The sequence below is a fragment of the Garra rufa genome, chromosome 5 (assembly GCF_049309525.1).
Source record: "Garra rufa chromosome 5, GarRuf1.0, whole genome shotgun sequence".
NCBI lineage: Eukaryota > Metazoa > Chordata > Actinopteri > Cypriniformes > Cyprinidae > Garra > Garra rufa.
Genome location: NC_133365.1, coordinates 52,827,952 through 52,850,208, shown reverse-complemented (window position 1 = coordinate 52,850,208; position 22,257 = coordinate 52,827,952). Strand labels below are relative to the sequence as shown.

General features: G+C 33.1%; 1 protein-coding gene across 1 annotated transcript; it reads left to right on the top strand.

Moving 5' to 3' along the window:
* Positions 1–23: 23 nt before the first annotated feature.
* Positions 24–20,317, top strand: myo19 (myosin XIX). The gene is made up of 23 exons (XM_073840388.1): positions 24–279; positions 3,887–4,034; positions 4,507–4,655; positions 7,190–7,303; positions 7,617–7,743; positions 7,859–7,928; positions 8,018–8,120; positions 8,247–8,343; positions 8,460–8,536; positions 8,886–8,976; positions 9,646–9,811; positions 10,708–10,781; positions 10,893–11,128; positions 11,263–11,439; positions 11,602–11,742; positions 13,059–13,166; positions 13,259–13,329; positions 13,496–13,575; positions 14,588–14,745; positions 14,869–14,998; positions 17,504–17,589; positions 18,353–18,688; positions 20,019–20,317. Exons 1-23 carry the CDS (start codon positions 160–162, stop codon positions 20,130–20,132), a joined length of 2,973 nt encoding a protein of 990 aa, XP_073696489.1. The 5' UTR covers positions 24–159; the 3' UTR covers positions 20,133–20,317.
* Positions 20,318–22,257: the final 1,940 nt, after the last annotated feature.

The window sequence follows — 22,257 nt, the reverse complement described above, 5'->3', positions numbered from 1 at the left end:
AGTGAGCGTGGCGCGGGCTCGAGCGCGGTGGGAGTTTTGTCCTTCACTGAGGAATTTTCATGGCTGAAAAACCAAAACAAAACTCATAAAATATCATCCTAATGGCAGCGATATAACACAGTAAATACAGCGAAACGTGTCTTCTTAAAGTTTACAATCATGGCGAATGTCAAACAGAAGCTTTTATTCAGAAATAAAGACGTTTCGACCGTTAACAACTCTGACGGGACATTCAGGAGTTTGGAAAAGGCTGAAAGACCAAACCGACAGAAGGAAAAGGTATACTTTTTTTTTATTTACTGCTTATTTGGAAATTGTAAGATGTTTTAAAGTAGATAAAGTGTTAAACTGACTAACTGAACAGAAAAAAACAACCCATTATAAAAAATACTCTTATCTTGGTGGTTTATGTTCCATAGTATTTACATGGTTACGTTACCTCAAAGAACACCATGGTATTACAACATGCCCCAAAACGTTATGTTACTACACATAAGTATTTATTTTATTAATATTTTATTTATTTTATTATTTTTACACCACAATTAAGCACCTATTTTGTGACGAGAAATACACTACCAGTCAAAAGTTTTTGAACAGAACCAAGCCTGCATTTATTTGATCCAAAGTGCAGCAAAAAAACTGTAAAATTTTACTATTTAAAATAACTGTTTTCTGTTTTAATATATTTCAAAATGTAATGTTATTTCTTTGGTTTCAAAGCTGATTTTTAGCATTATTACTTCAGTCAATGATCCTTCAGAAATAATTCTAATATTCTGATTTGCTGCTCAGCTGTTTTCAACATATTAATAATAATAATACAATTATTATTAAAATGTTGAAATCAGCTGAGTAGAATTTTTCAGGTTTCTGTGATGAATAAAAAAAGTTAAGAAGAATAGAAGTTATATGAAATAGAAATATTTTGTAACATTATAAAAGTCTTTATCATTTCAGGTCAATTTAAAGCATCCTTGCTAAAGAAAAGTATTAATTTCTATATTTTTTTTTTTCTAAAAATTCTACTCGGGTGTTTTCAACATTAATAATAATAATAATAATAACGTTTTATTAATATTATTGTTATTATGTTGAAAACACCTGAGTAGAATTTTTCAGGTTTCTGTGATGAATAAAAAAAGTTAAGAAGAACACCATTTATATGAAATAGAAATATTTTGCAACATTATACAAGTCTTTATCATCATTTCTGGTCAATTTAAAGCATCCTTGCTAAAGAAAAGTGTTAATTTCTATCATTTCTTTCCCAAACTTTTAAATGGTATAGTGTATAATGTTACAGAAGCTTTTTATTTAAGATAAATGCTGATCCTGAAAAAGTACCCAACTGTTTTAAATATTGTAATAATAATAATATAATAATAATAATAATAATAAATGTTTATTGAGCAGCATATCAGCATAGAATGATTTCTGAAGGATCATGTGACACTGAAGACTGGAGTAATGATGTTAAGAATTAAGCTTTGATCACAGGAATAAATTATATTTAGATATATATTTAAATAGAAAGCAGTTTTAAATAGTAAAATTATTTTACAATGTTACTGTTTTTGCTGTACTTTGTATCTAATAAATGCAGGCTTGGTGAGCAGAAGAGAATTTAAATGTTCAATGTTTAAAAAAACATTAAAAATCTCACTGTTCAAAAACTTTTTCAGCTTCATTCAGAATTAAATTCTCAAATTGCACCCTTTTTATTCCTGTCTTAAATATAATCTTAAATTATTTTTAAGGAAAGTACCATGCTTGATAAATGCCACCCTAAACAGGTATAACGTAGGTAACTAGAGACTAGTTTTCTATTGGGCAGAGCAATAACTGTTAAAGTGATTTACAGTGATTATTTCTAATCGCTCATTTGAACTGGCTTGTTTTTCCGGTGTTCACTCATTTGCATGTTCATTGACGTGGCCCGTGTTGTCATTGGTGGATTAAGCAGCGGTGCAGTTAATCTGAAGAACATGCTCAGATTATTCCGCAGGTCAGCCTAATCTGAGCATGCGCTGAAGAACCACCTGAACACATTTCAGGCCTGCCTTTTTTGGCATAGCAAGGTTATTTGACGTCATTCCAAAGGAAATTTTAAATCATTTTAGTTGCAGCATTAAAGGTCACCCTCAGTTATTATGGTTTTGTTTCCTGTTACACATGAAAAATGCTTGGTTTGGTTTGTTGTGCCATGCAGTGTCTTTCCTACCCACAGCTCTTGGCACAGATGAAGTCATTATCTATTTTTTTTCTGGGCTGTTATGATTCATGCATTGACTCAAAAGTTGGTGTCAGACAGAAAGTTCCTGACAGATGAAGCAGGACAATTTTATGGAAATCTGTAATTGTCTTGTTACTAATGTTTATGAATTCTACAGTATGTGATTTCTGCACTAAGCAAAGTCTGTTTTACCATTATTTGTTGGTAAGATGCTCTCCAGTCAGTTCAGATTCCTCTTAGTCTTAGTCAGTCTTAGTCTTGTTGTAGTTTACCTGTGTTTGTTATTGGATTAGGAGCGGCCCTGTCCAGCAGACAGTGCTTATTATTAGCTTGTCTTCAGCATGTCCTGACCCTTCTCAACACATGCTGTCATCAAAGCATGTGGATTCACAGCGACGTCAGAGGGAGGACGTGCAATTACACATCTCTGTTTGTTCCTGACATCTTGATGAATTCCAGACATGTTGTATTTAGAAAAATTTCTTACAAACCTTTTTTTGTCTTTCAAATGAGGAATTGTAAGCAATTAGTCAAATCTTAGGGTGGCGGAAATATGAAAAGCAATATACTGACCCGACAAATGTAAAAGGCTCTTTCCTTTGATGTCATGCTTAAACACATCTGACATGAAGCTTAATTATGGTACTGTGTTATGTAATATAGAGTTGCATACATGGCTCTGAAAGGATGTTTTTTTTAAGGAATGGTTTACCCAAAAATCAAAAGATTTGCAGAAAATATATTTATGCTCAGGCATTCCAATATGTAGATGAGTTTGTTTCTTCATTAGAACAAATTTGGAGAAATGTAGCATTATATCACTTGCTCACCAATGGATCCTCTGCAGTGAATGGGTGCCGTCAGAATGAGAGTTCAAACAGCTGATAAAAACATCACATTATTTCAAAACAAACTGTCAGTCAATAACCCATAATAATGCTTCCTTCACTGAAACAGTCCATCCCCTGATGTCTTTTCAGATCTGTGCAAGTGTGCATATTTTTCTCCTGATTTACACAAGACAAGACTTTTTTACTGGAAAAAAGCAGTATTATGGATAGAGGACTCTCAAAGCAAATTAAAACTTGTTGACATTTTCTGAAGATCACTGAACTTGTTATTGGAATGACAAGATGTGGTTGTGCAGAATAGCATCAAGGCTTATATTTGTGTTCCAGTTTTTTTTTTTTTTCCGAAGCTAAATATAAAAGCTTTCCATTGATTTATATGGTTTGTTGGCATAGGACAGTATTTGGCCGAGATACAACTATTTGAAAATCTGGGATCTGAGGGTGCAAAAAAAAATGTAAATATTGAGAAAATTGCCTTTAAAGTTGTCCAAATGAAGTTCTTAGCAATGCATATTACTAATCAAAAATTAAGTTTTGATATATTTACGGTAGAAAAATATCACAAATCTTCATGGAACATGATGTGCACTTAATATCCTAATGATTTTTGCCATAAATGAAAAATCGATCATTTTGACCCATACAATGTATTTTTAGCTTTTGCTACAAATATAACCGTGCTACTTAAGACTGGTTTTGTGGTTCAGGGTCACATTTATATTTATGAATTAGATTGTTGCATCTGTAAGCGGAAACTGTTCTTTATGACAGCATGGTCTTTATTAATTGCATCATGCAGGTAAATGAATTGAAAGACAAAACCCAGGATGTCGGGAAATCTTTCAATGATTCACTGGAAGGGGACATCAGAGACTTCCTCATCAATGAAGCAGAACTTCACACGTACGATGACCTCACTAAAGTCAACCCGGTTACACCTTCTACAGGTACAGTGTGAAGGCACTTGGGAACAGGCTTGTGCGATTTATGTCAGTAACTATAGTGCAGTCACTTATCAATGATGTTTATTGCAAATAAATAATGTCAAGACTTTTTTTCTTCGCTAATTCAGATGATATTCTTCCGTTTAAATAATTTAATATCTGATTTTAGTTCTAGCATGTGGCATTCTAGATAAGAGCGTGAATTTAAATTCATAATCTTTAGCGTCATATGACGTTAAAATTTAATTGCGACTTTTTAATCTCACAATTTGGACTTTCTTCTCACAGTTGCAAGTTAACAACTCGCAATTCAGACTTTTTTCTGAGAATCATGAGTTTGTTTCTCTCAGAATTGCGAGATAAAGAACCTCTTTTCTATTTTTATCCCATAGCAGGAACAATCTTCCATACCAGTCCTGTATGTCATATTGTTAGTCACTGTGTAATTAAAGCTGTGGTGTTTTGTGTTCGGCAGTGCTGAAATGTCTGCAGGCCAGGTACAGCGCAAAGGTTTTCTACACACATGCTGGCTGCACGCTGGTCGCCCTCAACCCCTTCCAGCCCATTCCTCACCTGTATTCTCTGGATGTGATGAGAGAATATCACTCTGCCCCTCAACCTCAGGTAAACACACAAGTCTGTCAGTACATCTCTAACTAAAATATAGAACAGGGTGGCCGCGGATCCTTAAAAAGTCTTAAAAAGTCTTAAATTCCGTTGTCCTAAAATAAGGCCTTTAAATGTCTTAATTTGTCTTAAATCTAAATCCAAGGGTCTTAATTTTTTAATCTTAATTTTAGAGGGAATTTCTCCACAGGGCTTAAAGTATTCCGGCACCGTGCCGGATCTCCGGCGTGCGGCCGTGTGGGGAAAAAATTATAATATTTTAGAGCCTACCCATGCGATTTAATATTTTCGAGCCAATTTATTTCACCTACCAATCATATGAGAGGAACGCAGCTTTAACTAACGTTACAAGCCTATCAGAAGCAGAGAAGGGCGGGTCCTTGCAACAGTATGATTGACACCCATACGTCAATGTCACTTTAGCGTTGTCGGAGAAAAAAAATGGAGCGCAAGTTTATGAAGCCTGGGGATGATGCCCTAGCAATAGATAAAGGACTCAAAAATAAATGGCGCTGGGCGTGGATTGAAGAAAGTAGAGATGGCGAGCCTTTTGGCAGTTGGTGCAAGAAACTGAGAGAGCCCAGGGCTTGTTTCTGCACGATTTGCTCGAGGAAGCTACTGTATGCCAGCAGCGGTAAGAAAGTGCTTGCTCGTCATGATTAGACTCCGTTCATAGAGCCGCTGTCCGTGCACTCAAACTTACCACGACGTTGCCGGGAGCAACTGTTACAGTTGACACACCGTTGTCTATGATTGTGTCTGCGATTTAAAAATACGTTTGTGCACATTTATAGCAGAACATGATTTGTCATTCAGAACTTCGCAGCCACTGGTCACCATGTGTAAACAACTGGCAGAAGAGTCCATTTTTTTAAGCTCGTTACTTTATTTTTGTTATTATCGTTAATATTTGAAGTAAGTCCTTCTGTGCGGTTTCTCTCCACCCCATAAAAAAAAATCAGGCTCAAATTAGGCTAACGTTAGCTAGCTATCGATATTTATCTTCAAGGACATCTTAATCGTATTCTTGATAATCACTAACTTGCCTTTGTAGTCATGAACACATTTTTAAAATCTTGCATTATTTCAAAGCCTTTATTATTTTCTAACTCTACAGCTGTGAAATAAAATGTACTTCAAGGACTCACTTTTTATTCATAAAAAGGGCATCGGAAAAAATGACTTTTCACGGAAAACAACGTCTATTTTTTGGCTAACATAATATGGAATTACCCATATAACCATTAGATGGCAGCAGAGGATTATTTATTATGCAGCTGTCTCTCCCTATATTTTTCAAGATGTCTTGCTTTCGATTTATTATAAAATTACTAGTATAATAAATTGTAGTACTTTTATAGTATAGCAAGTGCAAAAAGTCACACACAAACAGCCTATAAAGGTGAATTATTTAAATACTAATATATAGTTCACTGCAAATACGTTAAATATTTATGGTTTAATAATTAATTAATGCACTAATTATGAATCGATAGGAATTTGAAATATTTTATAAAATTTAATAACTACATCTTTCAAGTTTTATCTTGGTCTTAAATTTTGTTTGAAAATGGTATTAAAAAGTCTTAAAATGTCTTAAATTTAACTTGGTCAAACCTGTAGACACCCTGTAGAAGATACAAATACTTTAGAGTGGAAGCCATAAATACTATGAGTGTTTATGGTCATATGTACAGTTTAGTGGTTTGATTCCTCAGCCCGTGCAATAGTAGAAATATGTCAAACGGTTTGTTTTGGCCATAAAATTTCTGTGACTAAATCAGCCTGAAGTATTTAGTTGACTGGATTATTAACAAATGCATAAAAACGGATTACTGAATGACTCTGTAAGTAATGCATAACATATTTCTTACTTAAATTTTTGTTGAATGAGGCAAAAGTAGCTATATTGTGATTATCTATTACCATGATATAACGTTTTGGTCATACCATCCACCCCTAGTCGTATAGGTTTTAAATGTGGTCTTTTAAAACGAGAGATTTGTACCTTCCTTTCAAATGCTTTTAATGCGAAATAGATGACAGGGTGATGTTTAGTCAACCCATTTGTCTTTTGACATAGCAGAGGACAGTGTCAAAATAATGTTTGCACACCTGGTCTGTTCAGTAAGCTGCAGGTTCATTGCTATTAAATGTAAAGTTAATGAGCCAGTCTTTAACTTTATATTTAATACAGCAGCAAACAATCTGTGTGTTTTTGTTACATCGTTGTCGTCACCTTATTAATAATTTGCACATTAAATAAAATCAAATGCAAGCTTTAAACTTTTCACATTGTGCCATGGGCCAGTAATGTAGACAGTGCTTTGCTCTAAATGTTTATTTTGACATCAGAGAATGTTAATGAGAAATTGCAAATCAGGAAGTTGAATAAAAATAAATTGATGCCACTCTAGATAATATTGATCAACCTTTTAATAACATTTTCTGGGACAGCATTTGACATCTCAACCTGATTACAAAAAGCACTGTTCACAGAAGACAATGCTAAAGCATCTGTTTGTACACAGGAATTTAAGCCACACATATTCATCGTAGCAGAAGAGGCTTATAGGAATGTGCAGGGCCAGGTGGAGCCCATGAACCAATCGCTGGTCGTCTCTGGAGAGAGCGGAGCTGGGAAGGTAAGTGATGATTGTGTGGTGTAGGTTCCTGATTCATGTTTTCCAATTCTTATCTAGATTTTTAAGTGATCCAGAAACAGTCCTAGCTCTATGTAAACCTCTCAGTGCTTCACTGTGAGTTGCTGTAATCTTCAATGCTAGTCTCTTTGCAAAGCTACATCACATTGTGACATAAAACAATCCTGACTGAAATGAGCTGTTTGACAGTATAATAAACTTTATATAAAGTCTTTAAATGATCAGTCCAGTTCGATATTCCAAATACATACTAAGGTTAGGACTGATCTGAAAAATCTCTGATATTTCTCTTCAGACATGGACGTCACGCTGTCTGATGAAGTATTATGCCACTGTAGCCGCTTCTTCTCAAAAGTGCCAGAACACAGTAGAGATGATAGAAAGACGAGTACTGGACTCCAACCCCGTCATGGAGGCATTTGGTGAGAAAGAAAGAGAGCAGATGATATTTTAGTCTCATTTCCTCTGTGAAGTTGTGTGATATCTTCATTACATGCTTTTTTAAAGGCTTTATTTTTCTTTTCCCTTCTTCCCCAGGCAATGCCTGCACTTTACGCAATAGCAACAGCAGTCGCTTTGGAAAATACATTCAGCTTCAGCTAAACAGGTCAGTATTGCTTTCTCACAAATTCACATGTGAACATGAACCTGAAGCATCTTGCAATTTGTGGAAACATCTGTGATTTTATAATGCAGCTCTCAGCTGCTGGTTGGGGCATCGGTGCAGACGTATCTCTTGGAGAAAACCAGAGTGGCTTTCCAAGCACCTAATGAGAGAAATTTTCACATATTTTACCAGGTAAAATAAGACACTGCATTCCCAGAATTTACCAAAGTACTATGTAACACTTCGATATATTTTATTAGATTATTTCTAGTGTTCAGTAATTCTATGTTGGTTGTTTATTATTGGTTTGATTTGAAGATGACGAAGGGAGCCACAGAGGAACAGAGAAAGGAATGGATGTTGCCTTTGGAACAAGATTTTTCTTGGTTGCCACATGCTGAGAAAACCTTAGAAGGCAAGTATCGTACCTCAAGAATTTGTCTTTTGAAGCATTAAAGTTAATTTTAGTAAGAATCTACTAATGAGACACTGTTTTTTACATATTGCATTCCATTTTTTGTGTCTAAGCAGAAGACTGTTTACAAGAGACTGTGGAAGCAATGATCAACCTTGGTATTGATGAGGGGAAACGGGCACAGCTTTTTAGAGTAAGTGGTAAAATTATGTGAAATGGTTATAGGAGATCAATACTATCCATGTTGGTTTTTAGAGACTGATTACACTTGGTTGTTTGGACTAATTCATTAAGATTGTTTAATGACAGTAATGATATTAAGACCTTAATTATAATAATAATGGGTGGAGACACTAAATTACTTTACACATTGAAAGTAAATTAACCTTTTAATTTATGAATGAACCAGAATATATGGATTCATGCACCAAGACTAGAAGACAAGAAAGTACAGTGTGAACTACATTGTTGATGGGGGGGAAATTACAAAAATAAATATTATACTGTAGTAAAATGACATGATTGTTGTCTTTTTTTTAAAGATCCTTGCAGGTCTTCTGCAGCTGGGGAATGTAGACTTTAGTCCTGCATCAGAAGAGGCTCAGCAGTGTGATCTTAAGGGACACTCCAAAGGTGTGTTGTGTTTCAGCTGGATTGTTTTTATAAAAAGCATAGTTACGGCTGAATTAGGCAAGATGCAAATTCCAGACATGACAAGGCAAAGTGCTTTAATGAATGATGCAAGTTTATGTCTGGGTTGTGACGTGTCCCTATAACATTCCTCCTCTCTCACGGATATATACTACTGATCAAATGTTAGGTGTCAGTCATTTTAGAAGAGAAGTCTCTTCTTTCACACGGGCTGCATTTAATTGATCAAAAATACAGTAAAACAGTAATATTTTGTAATGTTATTACAATTAAAAATATCTGTGACTATATTGTAAAATGTAATTTATTTCTGTGATCAAAGCTGAACTCCAGCCTTCACTGTCACATGATCCTTCAGAAATCCTTCTAATATTGTGCCGCTTCATATTTTTGTGGAAACGGTGATGCATTTTTTTGTATCTCTGATGAATAGAAAGTTTGAAAGAGCAGAAAATGGTTTAAATATAAATATTTTGTAAAATGTAAGTCTAAGTTAATTTCTGGATTAATTTCTTTCAAAAGAATCTGTATCCATCCAAAGCCATTAGTAAATATTCCCCCCTTCAACAGGGCATGCTGACATAGTTTTTTTTGTGTCGGATGTCTGATTAGTGGCATGTGTTGATCACTGCTTTCTTAATGTTGTTGTAGGTTTCCTGCAGAAGACCGCTGACCTGCTACAGGTGCCGTTGGACGAGCTGCAGTCGTGTCTGACCGTGAGAACTTTGCGCGCTGGCAAACAAAACGTCCTCAAACCTTGCTCTCAGTCAGAGTGCGCTGTCCGTAGAGACTGTCTTGCTAAAGTCATTTATGCACAGTGAGTCATATAAACTACATGTCACATTTTATGAAGATGCTTATAGCTACAGTAAAATGGCTAACTTTAGGAACAAAAACACTCTACATGTTCCACTTTAAATGGAGATATACAGGGCTCCAGACTGCGGTTGCATTTACATTATGTTTTAATATACATAGTATCAGCTTTTAAATTATGCCAAATTTATAATGCAATTCAAACAATAAATACGATTTTGATGCTCTTTAATCCAGCAAGAACAAGGAGCAATTCAGTGTTTCACTGAACTGTGGAAAACCATAAGCTTATCAGTCAAAATAACTATGAAGAGGAGCATTTTGCTATATTTATGCGCTATTGCATATTGATATTTTTACTTAACCTGTTGTCTACATGATAGGAGAATAAAAAGAGCTAAAGATGAAATTCAAAGCTTTCTATAAAATTGCATTTTACTAATGAGAAAAAATGATAGAGTTTTTGAAAGACATAGGACAACATTTATATACACATTGAGAAGGAACCCAAACTACACTCAGTGGCCAAGTGATGCAACGGTCCATGATATTGCCACAGATTGTAATAACAAACCTTTATGACCATATATAGTTTTCAAGTTTGAAAAGATGTTAAATTCCCACTTTAAGTGCAACATATTTCCCAGGACACCTGAAATGCCGACAAACAAATTATGAGACATAAACACAGCATAACTAAAATATTAAAGTGTAAAAAAAAATTAAAAACATAATTATTCTGTGGCACCTAAAAAAATAATTTAGCACCCAAGTTTGTTTCTTGTAGAACCAATAGCTTCTTACTCAATTTTTTTGTCTAGAGCCCTGATGTATAGATGCATATGGAGCAAATAGTTTTAATGAACACATTTCAGGTCTGATTTTTTTCATTTACAGGTTGTTTGACTGGTTAGTCACTTTCATAAACAACAGTATGTGTGCACACAGTTCCACGTGGTGCAACTTCATTGGTACATATTCTTATCATTCACTTATTTTATTATAATATCCAGTCAAATCATTTATCTTGTTTTCTGAAAGGAATGAAATGACATTTAATCTTTGACTGGTGTCTTCTACAGGCCTGCTGGATGTGTATGGTTTTGAGTGCTTCCTCCTGAATAATCTGGAACAGTTGTGTATTAATTACGCTAACGAGAAGCTGCAGCAGCACTTTGTGGCTCATTACCTGAAGGCCCAGCAAGAGGAGTATGTGACCGAGGGGCTGCAGTGGTCCTTTATACGGTACCAAGACAACCAGAGCTGCCTGGACCTGATTGAAGGCAGTCCCTCCAGCATTTTCTCCCTGCTCAATGAGGTCTGCTTGCACTACTTATCTCAGAAAGCGAAAGCAGAAAAAAGATGTGATGTTTAAATATTATAGTAGCACTAATTAGTTTGTTCTGTACTTTCTTTCTTTCTCTGCTGTCTTTCTGTTGGTCTGTTCTCCAGGAGTGTCGTCTGAACAGAGCATCAGATTCAAAGCAGTTTCGTGTGCGTCTGCAGAAGGAGCTGTCAGATAACACCAACATCAGCTGGGACAAATTCAGCAAAGAACCCCATTTCACTGTGTCACATTATGCAGGCAAAGTCAGCTACCAGATCGAGGGCATGATGGAGAAGAACAAGGTGCAAATTATATAAATAGTTGCATGCAGGAACTATGCAGCTTGTCTAAGCTTTTTTTCCCTTTGGGATTAATAAAGCTGTATTTCATTGCTTTTGAGCAAATGCTCACATTTTATTTGTGTTTTTGGCTCATTTGCATGCATGTGTCCATTTGTACTTTAGGACCCGGTTCCTCCTGAGCTCATCAGTCTCCTGCAGAAGTCCCAGGATTCATTGGTGCACAGTCTCTTTGCTGACGGTGATCGTGAGAGCGAAGGATCTAGGGGACACAGTAAAGTGGTCACTGTCGTCTCCAAATTCAGGGTAAAGATTTTAAAGATAAAAAAGCTGTTATTGATAGATTTTATTCCTTTTATATTCTTGTTTGTACAAACAGGTCAAGTAGGGGTGTGCGATATGACGATTTTTGATTGTGGACAATTTCTTGAATGCTACTGCTAAATGGGTCAAAGACTAAATTTGATTTTTTTGTCCGTAGAAAGCACATTACATTTAAGTAAAGCATCTACTTTTAAGGTTTCAGTTATGTTTTTGGAGAATAAACTGTCAAAATTTGGTTAAAATAATGTTACATTGTCATTCAGTGTAATACAATATTTATGTAAAAAAATTAAACAAAATGCTTATTCTGACTTGTGCATATTAAAATACATAAATGACTATTACATTTTATTGTGTTTTAAAGTAGTAAAAAATCTTAGACAAACGGGCAAAACCTATGCCTGGCAATTACACTGAATTACATTTTAGTGGGTGTCTTCTGTAAATTTGGGAAAAATATATGTTGTTTTTTTTTTTTTTTGCTCAGAAAAACAAAACCAAAAATGCAATGAAATTAAACAAAAACTTTAAAATATTTTTTGGGAAAAACAACTATTTAAATCAGTGTTACGCTTGTTGTTTTTATGCTTAAACCCTTTTACGTCTTTGACCCTAAATACACCTAATGTACCTGAAAATTAAAGCAGTGTTTGTTTTATCTGTATATTATGTGTATTTGTAACATGCACTGCAAAAAATGGTTTTCTTACTTAGATTTTTTTTTTGTCTTGTTTCCGGCCAAATTATCTACAAATTCTTAATTCTTAAATAAAGAGTAAAAATTATTTTCTTGTTTTCAGAACAAGCAAAGCTTTTTTCTTAGAACAAGCTAAATAATCTGCCAAATAATCTTACCCCATTGGCAGATTATTTTGCTTGTTTCAAGCAAAAACACACTTAATATTGACTTGTTTTTTCTGAAAATAAGACATTAATTTTTACTCATCTAGAAAATCCTTCTTGATTTAAGAATTTGTAGATATTTTGGCTGGAAACAAGACAAAAAATCTTAGTGAGAAAAGCATTTTATTTTGTTACCTTGTAAGACTTTTTAAAATAGAGAAACTAGTTTGGCTGTACTGCTCAGACAACTTGCAAAATAGTCACCAACATGACAAAGAATCATGATATTTCTGAAAAAAATCGTGATATGATATTTTTGCCACATCACTCACCCCTAAAATCAAGTTTTAAAGTACTTCACTGCACTGTTACTGATATTGATACAGATGCTTCATTTTTAGATTGACATGTATCTGTTTAATATGATCATTTGTTTGTCTTTTGTGAATATGCAGAACTCTCTTGAAAGCCTGATGAAGATTTTGCACAGCACTACGCCACACTACACGCGCTGCATCAAACCCAACCCCGACTGCAGACCGCTCACCTTCAAAAAGGAAGAGGTACGATGAGCAAATGCATTTCTGTCTGTTCACTTGGAATTCCAGGTATTTCAGGTTCACGGACTGGTTAATGAGTTTTGTTTTGTGTTCAGGTTATCGCTCAGCTTGAGGCCTGTGGAATAGTGGAGACCATAAACATCAGTGCAGCAGGATTTCCCATAAGGTAACACTACAAACATATCTTAATCTCTGTTTAACAATTAATGCACTTGATTTTACAACAGATAATTGAGAATAAGTGTTTAAGAGGAAAGACTTCTTTGAATTTGGTGTATTTCATAGTTCCTTTCAGAATTAAAACTTTTTTTTTTTTTGTATTATTTGTACAGGATCCCATATGGCAGTTTCCTCCAAAGATACGGGCTGATCGCAAACACCAGACTACCTGCGCAAATTAACCAGCTGAACGGTATGTAAAACATTAAGTGCACACAAAGTGCTGATTTTTGCGTTCTCCTCTTTAATTCCAGATTCTTGTCTTTTTCTTTCAGTTATCCTCCTCTCATTTCTTCCTATCTTCTTTATGAACACACTGCTTAAAAATGTGAAGGTGAATTACTGCATGCTTATTTAGTGGATATTTTGCATGCAGTGATGCATTTGCTTGCCTTTTCTTCTTTCTGCCCTTACTGTTTCCTTTTTTTTAATGTTGAGTTTAAATCGTGGCATAATCTGACTCGTGCATAAAAAAATAAATAAAAAAGATATATGATCTTGCACAGTCTAGCTGTAATTCAACACACCTAAACCAACTAAGCTAGGTATTTTGGAAATTACAGGTGTGTTACAGCTGGAATGGAAGTAAAATCTACAAGAAGGAGGATTTTTGGAACAGGATTGGACATGTCTTGCTCTAAAACATCAACCAACCATGACTCAAAGCAAACTTTTAACTAAACATGATGCACCTATAAGATGACACTAAAGGGCTTGACTTCAATTGCATCATTAATGCAAGACACCACAAGTGAATTAGGTTTTTAACTAATCATTGTAATTATACTTCCTCAGCCGAATAATCATAGTACATTAAGACAGTTGTTTGTATTACAAGTTTTCTGAAATGTTATGTTAAATGTACAAATGAAGCATTAACTAATGAACAATGCATGAATTTGTGTATATTTCCAGAATATCACTCCATAGAAAATACTGTCAACAGCCGTTTTTTATGAATAAACTGGGTAGATAAATCAGGTGGATGACATATGACCAAACCACTCTGTAAAAACCTTTAGAATATAGATAAGCACTTAAATTAGTATTTTGGGTGTTTTCTTTTCGGTAGTCTTAAGGAAGACATGTTATGAAAGCAAAATAGCCTCAAATCTCAAATTTGACTAGTGCATGAAAAAGCAGTGCCTTAAACACTATAGAAGTATCATAAATGTGTATATCTAAAGTTCTGCTTTCACCCACAGGCCCTGAGATGAGCGATCAGGCTGTTTTGGGATCTTCTGTAGAGGATGTGCTCAATGTGGTTCTCAAAAGACGTGCCCCAAACTCCACCCTCAGCCCGGATGACAACAACAACATGGTGCACTGTGGGAGGACCAAAGTCTTTCTCACACACTCCCTGGTACTTGGCTAGAATTATAAGTAATCACAGTGGTAATGCAATTTGTAAAATGCCCATTTGCACTGTGGCAGCTGTTGAAAGTGTAATTTGATGTCAGTAGTTAATTTATTGTTTGTTGTGCAGTTGGAGATGCTGGAAGAGCACAGGAACAGGGTGCGCTCACAGAAGGCGTTCTGTATCCAGTGCTGCTGGCGCAGGCACCTGAACCGTCAGCGTAACCTCAGGACACAGGCTGCCACCCGCTTACAAGCAGGTTAGGATTTAGCATCTTTACTTTGTGATTAAAGGTAGTATGGTTGTGTAACGGATAAGGCTGCACGATTTAAAGGTACAAAATGAATTTGTAAATTAATGTTACTAAATAAATATATTAAAAAACAAATATAATAAATTACTAAATAAAAAGGGTCGAAAAAGGGTTTAATCATAAAAACTATAAGTGTAATACTGCTTTAAATTGTTGTTTTTACAAAAATTATTTAAAAATATTCTGTTTAATTTAATTGCATTTTTGTTTAAAAAAAATTAATATCATAAATGTTTCCCTAATTTACAGAAGACACCCACTAAAATGTCAATCAGTGTAACAATCTTGTCAGGCATATTTACGACAAAAATCAATTTATGACATTTTGAAAGACTAATTACTTTCACTCCAAATACTAATTAGTTGTAATTCTGTATTTTTAAAACTTGCCACTTTTTTGCCTATTTGTCAGTGAGATTTTTTTAATCATTTAAAACACAATTAAATTTAATATGCTCTCTTATTCTCTTATATATTTTAATATGTACAAGTCAGAGTAAAAAGTGTTTGAATTTTCAAAGAAATATTGTGTTGCACTGAATAACAATATAACATTATTTCAACCAAATAATAATTTTATTCTTCAAAAACTTATTTGAAACCTTACAATTAGACACGTTACCTACATTACATGTGCTTTCTATAGACATAAAATCACTTTTGTAAATTTCTTTTGATGTGGACATCTTTGACCCAATTGCTAATTTTAGAAAAATATAACAATAATAATAAATTCCACAGTAATATACAATAATAATGTTTGTGGTTGTCTTAATTTCTTTATTTTAACCATTGAACTTTTATGAAGATTTGTAAGATAGTTGAAGTTTGTGAAGATAGTTGGCACATTGTATTCTCAAATGCACATTAAATCGACTCTGCAGATAAATTCCCAGCAGATGCAGAGATGTTCACATGGAACGGCGTTTAACTGAGCCGTTCTGAGATGATAAAACACCAGCAGACATGCAGCACACATATTTATTAAATATTAAATATAGGCTTCATAGTTTGATAATTTACTATATTGCGATTTCAATTAGCCTGCAACCTTAATAACAGAATACCTTGTTTTAAAAATTTCACAATTATTGCTAAATATTAAAGCAGGGAATCAGCTGGTTGTGTTTATAGGATACTTTAAGACATCTTACAGATAAAGTGCACTAGCAAGAAGCTATTATTCTTCAGGAATAGATCCAGTGACCATGCATTTGTCTCTGATCTGTGCTTGGCTAAAGGAGCAGACATCTGCTGTGTGTCTAGACGCTGACACCTGATCACTTCCTCCTGATTATCCCTTAAACACAGAACAGAACAGATGCAGCTCACCTGCTGAGATCAGTAGAGCCAAAAGCCAGATTCCCTTTTGCTCCAACTGAGTCACAGTACGATCTCTGTGAATATGAGTTTGTCCTGTAATCAGACCACACTAATTTAGTCGTGCAAATCAAAGACAGACGGTTAATTACAGTACATCATCATTATATGGTTTACAGTATAATGATGATGATGATGATGATAATAAAGTGGCCTATTAACTGTTTGCCACCATGTTTTGTCTGGTGATTGTTCTGTTTTGATTTGTAACACTGTTTGAACAAACATTCTGTTTTCCCCCAAATTCTGTGTTTTCTTCTTGTTAGTTTTTTGGATTCTGTTTGTTTGTATGTATGTCAAAAAAAAAAACATGCCTAATCAGTTGGATAGTTGAATTCATAAAAGTTTAATAATTTAACAACTAATTATTATTTGAACAGTAGATAGGGCCTTATGAGGGTTTTGTATTTTCCAGTATTTGTTCAGTATTAAATTTAATTAGTTTTCATGTTTAGGTTTCATTAATTATGTGGTTTTGTCATTTTATAATTGTACTTTTTATAGGGGAAAAATTAAAACTAATTTATTTCATTTTATTTTTATCTTTAATACTGAGAATTTTTTAGTTAACAATAATAACACTTTTTTTGTGTGCAAGAAATTTTGTAAACAGCGTTATTTGTGTATTTTTATAGTATTTGTTAATATTTTGAATTAGAGCTTATTTTTTATATTTTCAGTGTTCATTTAAATTTTTGCACCTTTAAAATTTGCTTTTGTCATTTTTTTTTTTTAAATTCTACTTGGCTTTATTTTTATTTAATTTCTTTATTTCAGTAGATAGGGCCCTATGAGGGTTTTGTATTTTCCCCCAAATTCATTTTTTAATTTTTTCCCAAATTCCATTTGATTTTCTTCCTGAAATTCTGTCTGTTTTAATTCTTCTCTGTTCTGTTTTTATGATTTAATAGAAATTAACTGCAGATACAGTAGTCCATAAATGGCTTAGTGTTTCTTTACTTTTAATCAGTGTGAGAGAGATCAAATATTGCAGTACAAACAACTCTAATCCAGTATTTGTTCAGTATTAAATTGTGTTTTTAACTCTCTTTATGTGTATGTTTATCACAGGCGTGAGATCATGGTTGGTCAGAAGAGAGGTTAGAAAATGGCACAAAGCTGCATCGGTCATCCAAACCAAATGGAGGCGCTGGAGGGTAAGCATTGTGCTTATTTTTATTTTTTATTAATTGGATTGTGATAGAAAATGAAGACAGTTTTATACCAGGAATTGTGGAAGGTGTTTTGGAAGGGAATAAAAAACTAAAATGCAAATTAATTCAGTAATTTAGTTTAAATTAAAACTAAATAATAAAAAAATAAATGAACAAATCTGTGATATTACTTAAAATATGTTTTAATAAATTGCATTATTATTTTTAATTATTATTATTATTATTATCATTAATTTGAGATGTACAGTCTACCATACAATAATGTATGGTATGTAATGTTATATATCTCTCAATTTCTCATAATTTCTTAAAAAAAAAAAAACTGGTGTTATTTAATGAAGAGCTTGGATTGCTGTACTGTTTAAAATTAAAACAGACAAAAATTATGTAATATTCCTTAAATACTTTAAATTGTTATATTATTGCAGTTATTTGTTTGGAAAGAACAAATGCACAATAGTAATATATATCTGTCAAGTTAAACCTTATATTTTGCCACTTTGTTTTGATGACTTTGAGTTTCTGTATATTTGACAATATTCTTTATCAAATGAAGTGTTGAAAAGTTAGCTTTTTGTGTCTTATTCTTTTTAAATATCCTATTCTATTTAGAAATGCGTCACATTACAGAAGTAAAATGGATTATGAATATCATTTGATGCTGACTTAAAGTCTAGATTGATTTAGCTTCAGTGATATGAATTTTGTACCATTTTCTTATCCTTCTGCATTCCTCCTTGAATAGGTGTGGATGGACGCATTGGCTGAGGCAGAGCTGGATGATGCCGAGGATTTCATGGAGAAAGAAGCATCATCCAAGTTGCCGAAGCTAAACAATCTGCTGAGGGAGAGAGGCTCTGTGCAGCTCTCCAGCATCCAGGAGCCTGTGATAGTCAGAGGTTGGCCCATCGGTCTGGCCATGGCCTCTGCGCCCAGCGTCACAGTCTCTCTTACGGCCAAGGGTTTCCAGCGGGTCATGTCCATGATGGCCTGTCTGAAGCTCCCATTCAGACACGGTGAATACAAAGTAAACACCAACCAGTTTGACCAGGGTGTGGCATCTATCAGAGCTCAGCCACGGGTAAGAGACGCTTCAAACATACAGCTAAAATAAGCTTTGACTGACTTTAAATGATTCCAGGTAAATACTACTTGCACTCATGTCAATGACACAGAAAATAATTTACACTTACCACAGTTTGTTAATTTAGTTAATTAGGGTTATTTTAGTATTGTTCATATACTATTATAGTATTTATTCATTTATATTTCAAATTTGCTTTTAGTTTTTATATCTTCAGTTTCCATTTTAATTAGTTTTCATGTTTATGTTTCAGTAATTATGTGGTTTTGTCATTTTTTTAATTGTATTTTTTAAAGAGAAAAAATATTTTTTTTTATTTTTAGCTTTATTACTGAAACATTTTTAGTTAGCAATAATAGCACTTGTTTTTCTTGTTGAATAAGTGACAGGTAAATGTGCAAGAAATGTTGCAAGAAACAATGTTATTTCTGTATTTTTATGGTATTTATTACTATTTTGAATTAGAGCTTATTTTTTTATTTTCAGTGTTCATTATAATTTTAGTAATTTTGAAATGTGCTTTTGTCATTTTTTTATTTTATTTTTCATCCTAAAGTTAAAAATGCATTTATTTCAGATGAGAATGTAACATTTATTTTGTTTACAGTTATTTCTAATATTTTTTCATTTTATTTTTAGCTTTATTACTAAAAATAATAGTTTTAGTTAACAATAATACTTTTTTGTGAATAAGTGAAAGGAAAATGTGCTAAAAAAAATTGTAAACAGTGCCATTTTAGTGTTATTAATTTATTCTAATATTTGTTTTATTTTATTTTAGCTTTATTACTAAAAACAATTTCAAATAGTATTTGTTTTAGTTAGGGTTGCAAAAAGGTGGAAAATTTCCACTGGAAAAGTTTCCGGAAATGTACTGGAAAGTTTTAGTTAACTATATTAGTTTTAGTTAACTATATTAACACTGTTTGTAAATTAAGTTTACTCAGGGCAATGTTATTTTAGTATTCATATACTATATTAGTTTTTGTAATATTTTAAAATCAGATTGTCGGTTTTCAATTTATTTTTGTTTAAAGTTTTAGTTATTGCATTTTTTTATATTCTTGTAATTTGCGTTATTATTGTATTATTTTTATTACATTTTCATTATTATTGGTATTATTTAAAAAAAATGGTATTTTAATGCAATTATTTTATATGCATATGTTTTTGAGATTATACAGTCCTTATTTTGTGAATCATACACTATATGTACAAGGAACATGTACTTTGAAATTTTGATTTAATGCTCAAATTAATCTGAAAGTGACTTGAAATACTGCTTTAATTGCTTTGACTGATTGTCTAAGTCTGTATGTTTTGACAGGGCTCCATTAAGATGCATCTACAGAGATCTCCTCTACTCTACGCTGACATGCACCCAGTGCACAAGACAGACGTGGTGACCGGATTCAACCAGATCCTGCTGGAGAGAACCTGAGATTTCATTAAGTTGAAAACTTTCATGCAATCATTGCACCTTTGACATACACTACATTAAGTGATATTAAACCTACAGCTGCCTTATTGTTTGTGCAATTCAGTGTTTAGTTGTATTTACTCGCTCAGGTTTCAGCATGAAGCACAAGTGCCTTTTATTTCTGCTGCGTTCAATCAGTATATACTGTAGAGCATTTTATAGCTGTTTTACTTTATACAACAGAGATTTCATTTTATACTAGCATGATCTGTCATGATTGAAATCATGTTTTTTGCACAGCTTGAAAATGATATTTGTTCTTTGTCTGAATTTATTTATGTGCTGCTAAGATATACCAAAATTAAAATTGTATTAATATCAGTGTACAAACTGATAAAATAACAGGCTTTAAAATATTGTGGTGAGTTATAATGATAACTGGAGAATATAGTATTGATAAATATATTATTACAAGTTTTATACACTTTTCTTGTAATCTTTTTTAATTTTAATTTTATTTATTGCACAATGTAAGACATGAAACACTAAATGGTAAATACTGGGAAAAGCCATGGTTTCAGCATCACTAAATTAAAATACAATTTGCATATGTATCTGTAATTGCTAACAAATTTGCTGTTTTACACTGAAATGTTTTTTTTTTTCAAATACCAGCTGCTTAAAAGCAAAACACAAAATTCCTCCTTAAATCATGTGTTTTTGCTTATGAAATTTGGATTGCATGTGCAAACTGCATTTATGACCAAAAAAAATCAATATGTCTGTATATTTATAATCTCAGGGCATTCAGCAAAACACATTGTTCTTCATTAACAAACCAATCAAACACTTGTCAAACTTTGATAATGCCAATAAAGATCAATACAGACCTGTTCTGTTTTTGGTTTCTTTTTCATACATTCTGTAGTCTGAAAATTTAATTATAAACCAGTGTTGGGGAAAGTTACTTTTAAAAGTAATGCATTACAATATTGAGCTACTCCCTAAAAAAAGTAACTAATTACGTTACTTGGTTACTTTTTATGGAAAGTAATGCATTACGTTACTTTTTAAATCTGGGCAGGGCTTGCTGGTTTGTTTTTAATATAAACAGTTCTATTTTTGTCAAAGGTTTCACAGCAAAAGCCTCAGGCTTAGAGGAATGTAAATTCACGTACTTCAGCAATAAAAAAAAAAGAAAACAAATGTTAGATTATCTTGAGTCATTTTTGCTTATTAGTATGGATGAATTGGATCATCGAAGGTCAGCAGCAAATACAACAGTTAATAAAATGGGATTAAATACATAAAGTATATTTGCATTATTTAACATTAAATTATTGCAGGTTTGCATTGAATTTCAAAAATTGAGTTTTTATTCATTTTGAAGAATACTGTATCTGTTTTTTTAGTGAGTGAGATGAATTAATGCATGTTCACATTTATTCTAGAACTAAAGTAACATCTTACTCACAATTTCTCTCAACATGAGAACAGGAGAGCTTTTAATTAATAAATGGGGGAAAAGTTACTGGCATTCCTTTTTTGAAAAACTATTTTCTTGTCAATTAAAAAGTAATGCGTTACTTTACTAGTTACTTGGAAAAAGTAATATTATTACATAACTTGCGTTACTTGTAATCCGTTACCCCCAACACTGATTATAAACGCATGCAATTAATTACTAATGCTGTGTCTGTGACAACACAAAACCTCAGTAATAAGTTGAGAAAACATAAATATTCAACATTTTTTTGGAATACTAAATGAAAGCTTGAGCTATTTTACTGTACAAGTTGAGTTGTTAGATATAAATATAAATTCAAAAATGTCTATTTATAACAAAACCATTTTCTCAGTATCTCTTCGAACATCTGAAAAACAAACAGTGGTGTAAATGCTTCCCTCTTCCCTCAGGCCATCCAAGATGTAGATGAGTTTGTTTCTTCATCAGATTTGGAAAAAGGTGTCAGTGAATGGGTGCCGTCAGAATGAGAGTCCAAACAGCTGATAAAAAAAAAAAAGTCACAATAATCCACTCCAGTGCATCAATGAATATCTTGTGAAGCCAAATGTGCTTGTTTTTAAGAAACAATTCCATCATTAAGATATTTCTTTAATCTCTTTTGGCCAAAATACATTATAA